Source organism: Heteronotia binoei, chromosome 5 (assembly GCF_032191835.1).
Source record: "Heteronotia binoei isolate CCM8104 ecotype False Entrance Well chromosome 5, APGP_CSIRO_Hbin_v1, whole genome shotgun sequence".
Taxonomy (NCBI): Eukaryota; Metazoa; Chordata; class Lepidosauria; order Squamata; family Gekkonidae; genus Heteronotia; species Heteronotia binoei.
Genome location: NC_083227.1, coordinates 134,610,493 through 134,623,850, shown reverse-complemented (window position 1 = coordinate 134,623,850; position 13,358 = coordinate 134,610,493). Strand labels below are relative to the sequence as shown.

At 42.1% G+C, this 13,358-nt stretch overlaps 1 protein-coding gene across 1 annotated transcript in view; it reads left to right on the top strand.

Annotated features, from left to right (window-relative positions):
* Window positions 1-13,358, top strand: part of PCBD2 (pterin-4 alpha-carbinolamine dehydratase 2) — a 70,682-nt gene that overhangs the window by 6,363 nt on the left and 50,961 nt on the right. Inside the window, exon 2 of the mRNA XM_060240441.1 lies at window positions 8,971-9,102. Coding sequence (XP_060096424.1) covers window positions 8,971-9,102 — 132 coding nt within the window. The remainder of the gene's footprint in view (window positions 1-8,970; window positions 9,103-13,358) is intronic.

The following is a 13,358-nucleotide window of genomic DNA, read 5'->3' as shown; positions in this document are numbered from 1 at the left end:
TTTTGTCAGAGGAAGTAGAATTAATTATGTACATTAAATACAGTATATAAAATAGTCTCTAGTCTACTATTACAAGATCAACAAAGGTTAATTCTGGCTATAAGCTTTTGTGTGCATGCACACTTCATCAAATGCACAGTAAAGCATATACACAAAATTAAACTTTGTTGGTTTTAAAGGTATCAGTGAACTCAGACTTAATTCTGTTGCTTCAGACCAACATGGCTACCCAACCTGAATCTATTATATGTTACTCTCTATTTGAAACAAGGAAAGGAAAGGAAAGGAAAGGAAAGGTCAGGTCTCCTGTGCAAGCACCAGTGGTTTCCAACTCTGGGTTGACGTTGCTTTCACGTTTTCACGGCAGACTTTTTATGGGGTGGTTTGCCATTGCCTTCCCCAGTCATCTACACTTTCTCCCCAGCAAGCTGGGTACTCATTTTACCGACCTTGGAAGGATGGATGGCTGAGTCAACCTCAAGCTGGCTACCTGAAAACTCAGTTTCTGCCAGGGATTGAACTCAGGTCGTGAGCAGAGCTTAGGACTGCAGTACTGCAGCTTTAACACTCTGTGCCATGGGCCTCTTACATTTGAAACAAAGGAATTGCTAATTTATCCAATGTCAGTGTTTTGGTAAATCCCACCCATTCTAAGAATGGATAACTGAGGGTAAATATTTCAAGATTAACAGTGTAGGATAGTTCTAAATCAGCCGGCTGTAGCAACTGTTGTTCACAAAAGTGCCATGGGGTAGTTAATATGGCAACAAGCACTATATATGATCCCGTGAAGCTCTATTAAATTCTACTGATTTCATTGAAAGAGAATTAGACAGTCATTTCATTCTCTTATGGAACGAGTGGGATTTAAGTGTTTGACATTCATATGCAGCTTCTGCCCCCATGTCTTCAGCTTTATAATACCAAGTCGTTCATAGGTCCAGGTCCTGTAGATTGTGCTTGTCTGATGGTTCAAACATCTAATGAAGTCATATAATAAATTTTCTTCCACTTGTATCCTGCAGAACATTGTTTCTGTAAAACACAGATCTGTATGTCATAGAATCAGAGTTAGAAGGGGCCATACAGGCCATCTAGTAAACCCCCTGCTCATTGTAGGATCAGCCTAGAGCAGGTGTGTTGAACTCATTTGTTATGAGGGCCAGATAGGATGTCAGTGTGACTTTGTTGGGCCGGGCAACGCATGTAATAAAATGTAACATGAAATACTGAAGATATAAACTTTATAAAAGTGATTTCAGATGCCAAACGGCAATAGCCGGTGAATGACAATAGCAGGCTTGATTGGAGCAGGTGTGATATGAAGAGGGGTAGTAAGAATGGAGATACCAGCATTGGTAATGAGACAGGAAACCTAGGTTGCAATTTAGTCCAGGAGAATTCAATCCAGGAAAGAATAAATGCGCATGTCTGACATTAGAAAACAAAGCATTCAAAAACTAGTGAAGGAACATTTAACCTAGGACATTCAGTTGCTGATCTAAGAGTAACTGTTCTTTTACAAAGAAGTTTCAAAGGGAGATTAGAAAGAGAGGCTATTGAATTGCAATTGATAATGAAGCTCAGTGCATTCGAATCTAGGACTAAATTGAAACTTAGGTTTCCTGTCTCACTACCAATGCCTGCTATTGTCATTTAGCATCTGAACTCATTTGACTTTCCAAGATATAAGAACCAATGGACTCACATTCTAGCTTTATCTGAAGAAGTGAGCAGTGACTCACAAAAACTCATGCCCTGCCACAAATTTTGTTAGATTCTACTGGACTCTTGTTTCTTTCCACTAATAAAGATTGCAAGCAGTGCTGTGTGGTTTCTTTTTTCTTCTTCACTGTTTCAACTGAAGAGGAGGAATCTCTTCAACTAAAATAACCTGTTGATTTAAGATTGAGCATATCAGTGCCAGTGCATCAGTGCTAGAAAGGCAGCCAGGAAGGGAGACATGTTGAACTGGAACATATGGAACCATAAATATATTTTTAAATACTTAGCCGTCTACTTCCAGTCATTAAATTATGGAATTCAATCCAAGTGTTCTGATTCCTAATCAGAGATTTTTGAAAGAAAATAAAATCCCAAACAGGCACTGAGAAATCTAATCTTTTTAAAAAAAAAACGTTTTCAGAATAAGCCAAAATAATTTCCTTTTAATTCTCCTTTCCCTTTACCTCAACATGCCCCTTCCTTTTAATACACCTACCCATGTGTGTGTTTGTGTGTGTGTGAGAGAGAGAGGGAGAGATCAAGTCTCAAAGTAAACAGGAGAGCACGGGAGCACAATGTAAATTGTGTCCTCCCTTTCCTCTGAAGAAGAAGAATGAAAACTTGTACCTGAAATGAAACACTGCTGTTCTTAGAGGAGCCTTAGGAGGAGTCAGGCTTTGCTCATGTTCTGCTGCACGAGCACTGGCTTTCGCTTTCCTTTCCCCTCCCCTCCTCCCAAAGGAGGCAAGCTTAGCCAATGGAGTGGAGGCATGGCTTGGTTCTCTCCTGCATGAAGGAAGAAGGACCTGGGCAAAAGCTAGCTGCTATATGATGGTGGCAGCAGCCCAGATAAGTAAGAGGGAGGCAGTTGCCCCAGGGGCCAGATGGAAACCCTGCAGGGGCCAGATTGTGGCAGAATTTGTTTTAAGTTGGCCCTCTCTTATGATCTTAACAATACTCTTTATGAAAGTAGCCATACTCTTTATGAGAGCGACAACAAGTGTTCTGAGCTATTCAGCACTATTCATAGCAGTCATATTGCTCTCAGAGGGCGTTTTCGCACTGACCTTCAAGTGGCGCGACCACCCTCTTCACACCGGAGGATCTGCGTGGATTTCGCACAAGAAGCGCCGGAGCACCCAAAAGAGCCGGCGACTTCAGTCGCAAAAGCCGCTCAAACGTTTTCCTGCTTCTTGGCGGTTTCCGTTTGAGCGGGTTTCGCGACGGAAGTCGCCGGCTCTTTTGGGTGCTCCGGCGCTTCTTGTGCGAAATCCACGCAGATCCTCCGGTGTGAAGAGGGTGGTCGCGCCACTTGAAGGTCAGTGCGAAAACGCCCAGAGAAAAGCATAAGTGGGTTAGTGTGTGTAAGTTCATAAGCTGTCTCAGGGCAGGAAAGGCCTTGTATGGTATGGTCCTTATTTGGTATTTGCAGGAAGCCAACTGCTAAGCCATTTGTATAAGCAGGTTAAAGGTAGAAGTGAACTGAGGGCAATGTTTTGATTTGGCAAGTATTGTTTATATTAAAATGCAGCTGGAGTTTTCTGGAATTCATAACATTAGATGAAACAGAGATAAGTGATAAGGTTCAAGTCTTTATAAACCCTGCACTTCTGAGCAGAAGGGGCTGGATGGCATGAGAGGCAGGGACCTCCATGCTGCTCAGCTTAGAAATTAACAAGCCTTTGTTAATTTCAAGCCTGATCTAAATAGCGACAGGAGACTGTCCCTAGATGGATCAGGTCAAACAAATGGGACTTGGGACTTAGATTTTAAATGGGGAAATGTGACTAATAGGGTTAAGTCCCTGTTAGGACTTATATTTTTCATAATGCTCTCTGCTTTATTGTAGAACTTTGCTTTATGCTTGACTGAATTCTAACTGTGTAACTGTTTTGTGAAAGGTATCTAAACTGTTTTGCTTTTCTATCTATATATTTTAAGCCTTCTATCTAAAGGAGAAACTTGGAGTTTAATAAACTATATTGCTTTTCTAACCTTGGAGTCTAATAAAGTTTGTCTGTGAGGTCTTAAAACTTATTAGTGCGTATGTATTAGCCTTCTGATAACTGCAGGTAGTTTTGATAACTGCCCGGTTTGGGTTTGTGCTGTTGGGGGTACAAAAATAAATCCCCCAACACAGATATGGTCTGTGGGCCACGTTTGACACCCCTGGCCTAGAGCATCCCTGATAAGTGTGTGTTCAGCTGCTGCTTAAAGACTGTCATTGAGGGCGAGCTCACCACCTCTGTACATATTCCATTGTTGAACAACTTTTACTGTAAAAAAAAAATCTTACTATCCAGGCAGTACCTTCCCATCCTTAATTTGAACCCATTATTGTGAGTCCTCTCCTCTGCTGCCAACAGGAACAGTTCTCTGCCCTCATCTAAGTGACAGTCCTTCCATCATGTCCCCCCTCAACCTCCTCTTCTCCAGACTGAACATTCCCAAGTCCCTCAGCTTTTACTGTGCTCTGGTTAGACCACAGAGTATTGTGTTCGGTTTTGGGCATCACAATTTACAAACAATATGGACAAGCTGGAACATGTCCAGAGGAAGGCAAGATGGTGAGGGGTTTGGAGACCAAGTCCTATGAGGAAAAGTTGAAGGAGCTGGGTATGTTTAGCCTGGAGAGGAAACGACTTGAGAGGTGATATGATCACCATCTTCAAGTACCTGAAGGGCTGTCAAGGATGGTGCAGAATTTCTTTATCCCTTATTTACTTAATACTTTTAATTATGCTCTAGCTTCCACACTAATGGTTTCTAGCCAAAATTGCTGTCCTACCCAAACCAAATAGGGATCCAAGAGACCCAAAATCGTATCACCCAATCTCTCTAATGAATCATGTCTACAAGCTATTCACTAACATTTTTACCCAAAGGCTTAACAAAGTTATAGGAGATTACATTTCTATTGAACAGACTGGCTTCATCCCGTCTTGTGACATGACGGATGTCATGAGCCCTGAGGAGAGGGAGCTGGAAGGGTTAACAGACCAGGAAGAATGGCCTTCCAGCGCCTCAGCTGAAGAAGCAACAGCTGGCCCATCAGTCACTCTCCCCACATTCCAGGCACCAGCGCCAGCTGTTGACAATCAGTCTCCTCCAAGCTCTCCCCCTCCCATCTCAAGAATGCAGAGCCATCTTCGGAAAAGACTCTCAGAACGCAGGCACGAGGCACGGCAATGCTTCCGATCTCTTAGTCCCGAATATTAGGAGAATTACGGCCACCCAGAGAGCAGGCTGATTGAGGCGCCCATATAACTCACACCCGGGACTTGGCAACCTCGTGGAAGCAACAAGTTGATTCCCTGGCTTGCATCCACAATCCTTCCTGATTGCAGTTCCTGACTGGTTTGAACTCCTTGGCACCCTGACCCTTTGGCTTTGGACACTGACTTCTGCTTCTGGTTTGCAATTTTGTTGTGTTGACTTGACTCCTGTTTGATTTCCCGAACTTTGACCTCAGACCGGCTTTGGATTCCTGCCTGCTTGCACCCTGAGAATGTGACAACATCCGCAAACTTATCAGTACTACTGCTTACTGCCAGGAAAACAAAATTTTAAATGTATGTACATTAGCTTTGGACATGGAAAAAGCGTTTGATTCGGTGAAACCACAGTATATACAAGCTCTTCTAAAAGGGATGTGCTTTGGCCCTAAATTTTGTTCTTTTATCAAAGCACTTTATTTATCTCCCCAAGCCTTTCTTCGGGTTAATGCTGTGAACTCACCTCTTATTTTCCTCTCCAGGGGCACATGTCAAGGCTGCCCCCTATCGCCTTTGCTCTTCGCTCTTGCTGTTGAGCTGCTTTTTGTTCTAATTAGAAAAGATCATCTTATTCAAGGTATCTCTATAGGGCATCTCAATGTCAAAATTAATGTGTTTGCAGATGATATCGTCCTCTTTGTTTTTGATCCGATAGCTTCCCTCCCTAAAATACGTGCACATTTTGAGAACTTTAGCCAGGTTGCTGATCTTTGAATTAATTAATTCAAATCAACTTTATATCTGATCAATTCAAATCTACTTTATATCCGATCAATCTTGACTCAGATGTTTCCTCTTTTATTAAACACAATTTTCATTACAGTTGGGTGACTTCCACTTGGAAGTATTTAGGCATTAGTGTGCCTCTTTCATTATCTAACCTTATAAAATTTAATCATCAAGAAATATCTAAACTCACTTCCAACCCCTTTACTCATTGGTCATCCAAATGCTTATCATTACTAGAAAGAATCCTATTGGTCAAGATGATTCTTCTACCCAAAATGATGTTTTACTTCTGTGCCCTTCCTATTGATCTCCCTCTTTCTCTTCTCAGAAAATGGCAGAAAGTTATCAATGTTTTTATTTGGCAGAACAAGAAACCCTGCCTATGTTTTTCTATTATTTGTTTACCCTTCCATGCAAGAGGATTAGCGGTCCCTGATGTCCGGAGTTATTATGATGCAGTGGTATTAACTAGCCTAGTTAAGTTTTACCAACCTTCTTATATTGCAGAATGGAAGTCAATAGAGGTTATGAGTCTCTTGCCTTACAGTTTCCAGGAATCTCTTTGGAGTAGTCATTGTAGGTGTTTTACAGCCATTCGCAACTCCTTTTTAAAAGCACTGTTTAAAGTTTGGAATAGATGCCTACTCTGGACAGCTCCTCCTACTTCTTTATTAACTGAATTTACTAATTATCCATTTTTTATACCTGGCACTAATAGTCAGTCTTTTCCTCTTTGGCATAAAGCTCATCTTACTAGATTCCATGACATTTTATCTCAAGGTCTTTTAAAGTCTAAAAGTGTCCTTGACTGATCTTGTGCCTCTACATTACCATAGTTTGCATATTTACAAATTCAGAGTTTTATGTCCCGACATTTGTTTAAGCCACCTTTGAGAGCGAGGCTTACCACTTTTGAACAACTTTTGTGCACAGATGATTCCCAGATCAAAGGCATGATTTCAAAGGTGTATACTATGCTTCTTAATCATGATTCCACCCTTTCTACCTCCTGTAGCTTGGCAATTAGACATGTCTTATACCTTCAATGACAAAGAGTGGAGTAGCATCTGGAAATCTCATCCCATTAAATCAAGGTCCATGAATATTAAAATACAAGAGTATAAAGGGGCATCAAGATGGTACCTTACCCCTGTGTGCTTATCTCACCTCTCACCCTCTAGTTCCCCTCTTTGCCGGAAAGGGTGTGGTAATCATGGCACTTACCTCTACTGCTGGTCGTCATGCCCATTGGTCAAGTCATTCTGGTCCTTAATATCGTCAAAAGTGGTGTTACTGACAGGCCTTTCAATACCCCTTGAACCTAAGATCTTTTAAATATTTGGGGTGATTTTCATATCAACAAGCCTCAATGTGAATTTATTTCCTTAATATTCACCGCTGCTAAATATGCCATTGCGCTGATTTGGAAAAAATCTGATTCTCCTATCCGGGTTTGGGCATCCAAATTATGGGAATATTTTATTTTGGATAAACTTGTTAGTACTCAAACCTCCCACACTCTGTCAAGGTCTAATACTTCTCTTCTCCAAAGATGGGAACCCCTTTTAAGGTGGAATCTAGGTTCCTCTCCTCTTCCACAAGAGGAATACCTCAGTTATTAGCTATACATTGACAGTCTCCACTGGATTGAATCTTCCTTTCTTTCTCTTTATCTGACAACTCATTTGAGTATTACTTTGTAATGGTTAGTATTGTTAAGAAGAATGCTAGTCTAAAATTTTGTGTTTTAATTTATTGTTTATTTATCCTTATTGACCACTTATGTGCAATGTGCAATTGATAAATATTTTGTACATCCTTTCTTTTTTTAGTAGCAATGTAATTCTAGTCTAGATCCAGCTAATATGTTTTATGTTCCATTGCATAATATTGTGCTTCAAGCAGCAACTGTTTGATATTTCTTGTATGCCTTTAATGTTATAATATATTGTAATTGATAGTTGTTGTTTTTTTAATAAAACTTTTTGAAACTTAAAAAAAAAAGGATGGTGCAGAATTGTTTTCTGTTGCCCCAGAAGGGCAGACCAGAACCAACGGGTTGAAATTAAATCAGAAGAATTTCCAGCTCAACATTAGGAAGAACTTCCTGACAGAGCGATTCCTCAGTGGAAAAGGCTTCCTTGGGAGGTGGTGGGCTCTCCTTCCTTGGAGGTTTTTAAACAGAGGCCATCTAACAGCAATGTTTGATTGATAGTTTTGAAGTTTAATTCTTTGTATAAAGCATCCCTTTCACTTAGCAGACCATCCTGCAGGCAGATCATGAGAAGGAGGGCAGGAAGGGTTAGTTCTTGTAGACCCTTCTTACATGCCCCGGGGAAAGTTGATTGGCAGTTTGGGGTCAGTCAGCAGTTTTACTCCAGGTCAGTTTGGCAAGGGATCCTGGAGTTTTCTGTCATCTTCTGTGTATGGAGGAGGGGTCACTGGGGATGTATGTGTGTGGGGGGGAGGTATCTATGAAGTTCCTGCATTGTACACGGGGTTGGACTAGATGACCCTGAAGGTCCCTTCCAACTCTGTGATTCTATGATTCTATAGGGCTTGGTCTCCAGGCCCCTGATCATCCCTGTTACTTTCCTCTGCACTCACTCCATTCTGTCCATGTCCATTTTGAAGTGAGGCCTCCAGAACTGCACACAGTACTCTAGATGCAATCTGACCAATGCAGTATACAGTGGGACTATGACATCTTGTGATTTGGATGTTATGCCTCTGTTGATATACACCAAGATGGCATTAACCTTTTTTGTTGCTGCATCACACTGGCTGTTCATATTTAACTTATGGTCCACCTGTACCCCGAGCTTTTGTTCACTCACACTGCTATCCAGAAGTGTATCCCCCATCAGGTATACACGTTGCTCATTTTTGTTACCCAGATGTAGAACTCAGCACTTATCCTTGTTAAATTGTTCACATCTGCCCATTTTTCCACCATTGAATGCTATATCTTCTGGTGTGTTTGCTGCTCCTCCCAATTTGATGTCATCTGCAAATTTAATGAGTAACCTCCACAACCTCATCCAGACCATTAATAAAAATATTTAAAAGTACTGGGCCTAGAACCAAGCCCTGTGGCACCCCACTGCATACCTCCCTCCATTCAAATGAAATGCCATTGATAGTTGCTCTTGTCAGCAAATATATTTTTATTGCTGTTAAAAATAGTTTTACTAACTTTGTTTTGGAATGCATTTTCTTTCTCCCCTTTCCCCCTTGCTAGTCTTCACAGTCTCACCAGCTGACCACAGAAGAGAGGAAGCAAGTTTTATATGACCTGAAAGCTGCAGGATGGTCTGAACTAAGTGAAAGGGATGCTATATACAAAGAATTCAACTTCAAAACTTTCAATCAGGTAAACAGTATGAACAGCATGTATTCCTGATTTAAAGGAAATGCATTTATCTGTATTTGTGCTCAGTTGCAGTTGAAAAGCTTCATAAGACCAGCTGTGCTTGCTCTTCAGAGGCCTAATATGTTAATGTAAATATTCTGAATTTGAAGTAAAAACTGAGGGCTTGTGAGAGGGGGAAATGTGGAAACCTCCAACTCCCCCTTCCCCCTCTTTCAACTGACTTTGTTCTCCTTTAAACATTCTGTGCCTTTGGCATATGTTCCGTTAACATGAAGTTTTTCTAAAGTCATTTTTTGGGGGGCAAAGTTAGTCACTTGAATATGCAGACACCCTACTTTGTCTGCTGGTAACTTTATTTGGCTGCTTACATTATGGACATCAAATTCAGTTTAGTATTGGATAAACTTATTAGCTTCATCAGAATTCCATAAGCCTCACTTTGCAATTTTGAGTTCAGTTGGCATCACAATCCAGACAAGGAGATACGTATGTCAGAAATGCTCATAGCCACAAGGCTGAACCTGAATATATCTGATGCTGCTCCTGATTTGACAGGTGCTTTTTTTTATCTTTCCTTCAGCGCATTTCTTCTGATTTGGAAGATCATTGTAGATTCTGAAAAATGTATAAATAATGATTTGATAAGTTGCCTTCTCATCACAGGAGCTGAACAGAAAGAGAGACAGTGGCAGCGTCATTATTTGTTACCGCTGAAGCAAACCTTTACAGACTGATCTTAAACATTGTTATTCGGGGTACAACTGGATGAGATGCCAGGGAGCAATGATTGGATCAGCCTTCTCTTAAAATTTCTATAAATTGCAGCAGCAGCTTTTGTGGTGGTAAATGGTACTGGGACTGCAGCTCTGGGTGATGGGTTTTTAAAAAATCCTTTTGTCCTTATGTTGTTTTCCCATTGCAAAGGTGCTGATGAGGCACACATAGGCTAGGTCCAGATGGCCAGTTAGAGCCAACACGGGGACAGCCCCCAGACAGATTAAAAATCAAAGTTCAGACATGCACATCTGTCAGTCGGCCCGCTCCCATACTCACCCCGTCCCCCAGCTTCTCTAGAATGGTATAAACAGGATAAATCTCTCAAGCGCTTCCCGGCTGCCTTTCCCGGCTGTCTGAGCTATGGCTGACCCAAGGCCATTCCAGCAGCTGCAAGTGGAGGAATGGAGAATCAAACCCGGTTCTCCCAGATAAGAGTCTATGCACTTAACTGCTACGCTAAACTGGCTCACAGACCATCCCTCTCCTGACAGCAGGGCGTGCTCCATCTGACCACTTTGTGGCCGCTTTCCACTATGCTGGCTTTCTTCTGAGTGGGGACACTGCTGCTCCAAGCTGCTGGTTTGGACCCAGCCATGCAGCAGCTGTTTGCTCCAGTAGTAGAAATGTATATGTACATTTATAATGAGAAAAATGATGGGGGTGGGGTGGGAGGATTTACCTCCTTCTCTACACCATGGTCCTGAATCAATGTGATAGGCCCTTTATCTGCTAACTGTAAGATTTTAAAGACACTGGAACATAAGAGGAGTCCTGTTCAATCAAACCAATGGTCAATTTAGTCCAACCTCCTGTCTCACAGAGTGGCCAGTCAGTTACTTTGGAGAGCCAGTAACAGGGCATAGAACAGGGGTGTCAAACATGCAGCCCGGGGGCCAAATCAGGCCAGAGGGCTCCTATCAGCCCCTGAGCAACTGGCTGTCTGCTTCCTTCTCCCTCTCTCTTGCTTCCTTCCGCATCACAGCTTGCTTTGCCAGGCTTGCTCAATTGCACAGGAGCTACTGAGCAAAGTCTCTGTTTCTCCACTGGCTGAGGCTCCTCCCTTGAGGAGGAAGGGGGGAGGCAGAGCTTGCTTTGCCAGGCTTTCTCAGTGGCACAGCAGAGCTACTGAGCCAAGCCTCTCTTCCTTCTGTTGGCTGAGGCTCCTCCCCTTTGTGGTCCCCTTGGGAAGGAAGGAAAGAGCCAGAGCTTCCTTTGCCCACTTCCCTGGATCCCATGGGAGAGATACAAAGAAAGCACCTTTAAGATCAACAAGTGCTAATGCTTTAAGCTTGTTTTATTTTTAGGTTTTTTTAAAAAAAATCTTTGTGTTTGTCTGTGTCCTTTATAAAGTTTATATCTCTGCTACCTAATCTTAAATAGGTATACATATGGCCCGGTCCAACATGGCTTGGCCCAACAAGGTCTCATTTATGTCAGATCCAGCCCTCATAACAAATGAGTTTTACACCCCTGGCATAAAAGCTCAAGCCTTCCCCTCATGTTGCTTCCTGGCACTAGTATTCAGAGGTTTATTGCCTCTAAATGTGGAGGTTCCTTTTAGTTACCATGGCATAAGAACTCTGATCATGATCTCCAGTATGTCATCTAGTTGCATCCTGAAACTACTGCTAAAGACTCTTTTAACATACAGTTGCACATTCTGCCCAATCCAGAACGTTGTGAGATGACTGGGCAGTTTCTCATCTATGCAGTGATGTTGTGTCCATGGAGCAGCCTTCTGTTTGCTGGTGTCAAAAAGGCAGAGTTTGGTCTCCACTTTGCTGGGTGTGGTCCACTTGCTCCCTTTGGCCTTGAAATTGTTGAGGTGGAGGTTTGTTGTCAAACTGATCCTTCTGCTCTCTCTAGCTCTCCCCCCATTCTAGGACTAGGAGTGAAGGTCTGGCACCTCATTGTATGCCTGTTTCCTCCTCTTTTTAAAGGCCTTGCCTTTGGCTGCATATGCTTGGCAACTACCCCAGCCTCACTGAGCATCTGCGCCATTTTCTGGCACCTATCACAGGGCCCCTGGAGGAAGCTCCCCTACTCCCACTGCTCTCTCCCTTTCCTGAGTGATGTGGCATGTGGTGCTGGGGCCATCCAATCAGTTTCCAGCCTGCTGATAGCTGTAATGCAGGTCAGCAGTTTAAGGGCCCAGTGACAATGACACCACTGCTGGAGGAGAAGTCCCTAAAGGTGAGTTTTCCCCCTTCTAGCCTTTGGGTAGAGTCTTGGTGGCAGCTGCTGTCTGGAGCACCTGCCAGTTGAAGAGGCCATTGAGGCCCAGCACCTGATGATGGGGCTTGTCTTCTCTATGATAAGTTTTTGTTATAAATAGAGAACACTCAGACCTCTTCCCCACTTACTGCTGGAGAAATGTTTTGGAATACTGGGCAGTGCTGCACAGACATGAAGTATGGTGTGAGAAGTAATTTAATGTGAAGAAGTGGCAGTGGGTTTAGGGGTGTGGTGAACCTTTCCCCAAGCTACCCTATTTCTCTTCCCTGTCTACTTTTCTAGCAGCACACTGGAAATGAATTCTGCTGTTAGAAAAATTCTTGGGGTATCCCCACAACAGTATGAGAAAAAAGTGGTGACAATCTGGTATCCAGTAATCTATTATTTTTGACATCATTACGTCCCAGATAACCTCTTATATCAAGATATTATATATTTTTAAGTTATTAAAGTTAAGGTTATAAAGTTATACATTTTAAGTTATTAAAATTAAGATTATAAAGTTATGTAAATAACAACCGATGAACAGTTTTGTTGATTAATGTTATTTTGTGATTTATTGATTTATATACTTTATAATCATAACAGTTAAAAAAATCTTAATGAACAAAATAAAAGTTCTAAATTTGGGGGGGGGGGGGATTTCAGCAGTTCCTATTCAGCTACTGCTCTTTTGCCTTAAATTTCCCACCTTCCCACTCTTCAAGTTGAGTCGTACCACCAATTGAAGAGGCTATTGAGGCCCAGCACCTGACAGTGGGGCTTGCCTTCTCTATATAAGGTTTTTTGTAAACTGCTGTTGAGTCTTATCGCTATGAAGTATATACAAACACTAACTTTTGACGGAGTGCTTGATTTCTGTGTAGGAAGTAACATGACAAAGTCCTGTTGTTTTATGGTGCAATTTTTGGCCAGAACGAACAGCTTTACTTTGGAGTTTGGCATCTGTACCTGATCTAATATTTTCTATTTTGAAAGTGAATTAAAATGTTTAATATTATATTTCCTTGCTGTTGTCAATATTTATTAATAAGATGGAACCTATGTTGATTTTGGGGGGCATCTGATTTATCCCTCCAGTACCATTTTGTCTTTTTCCTTCATCCAAAGCCCCCATAACTTCTCCCCTTTTTCTGCTGCTGTCTTTCCTTCCCATCCACCAGCCAACCTACCTCTATCTATTCCTCTGCCTTCAGCTTGTCCTCCTTTTCTTCCCTGGCAGCCTCTACCTAGGAAAACTGGCC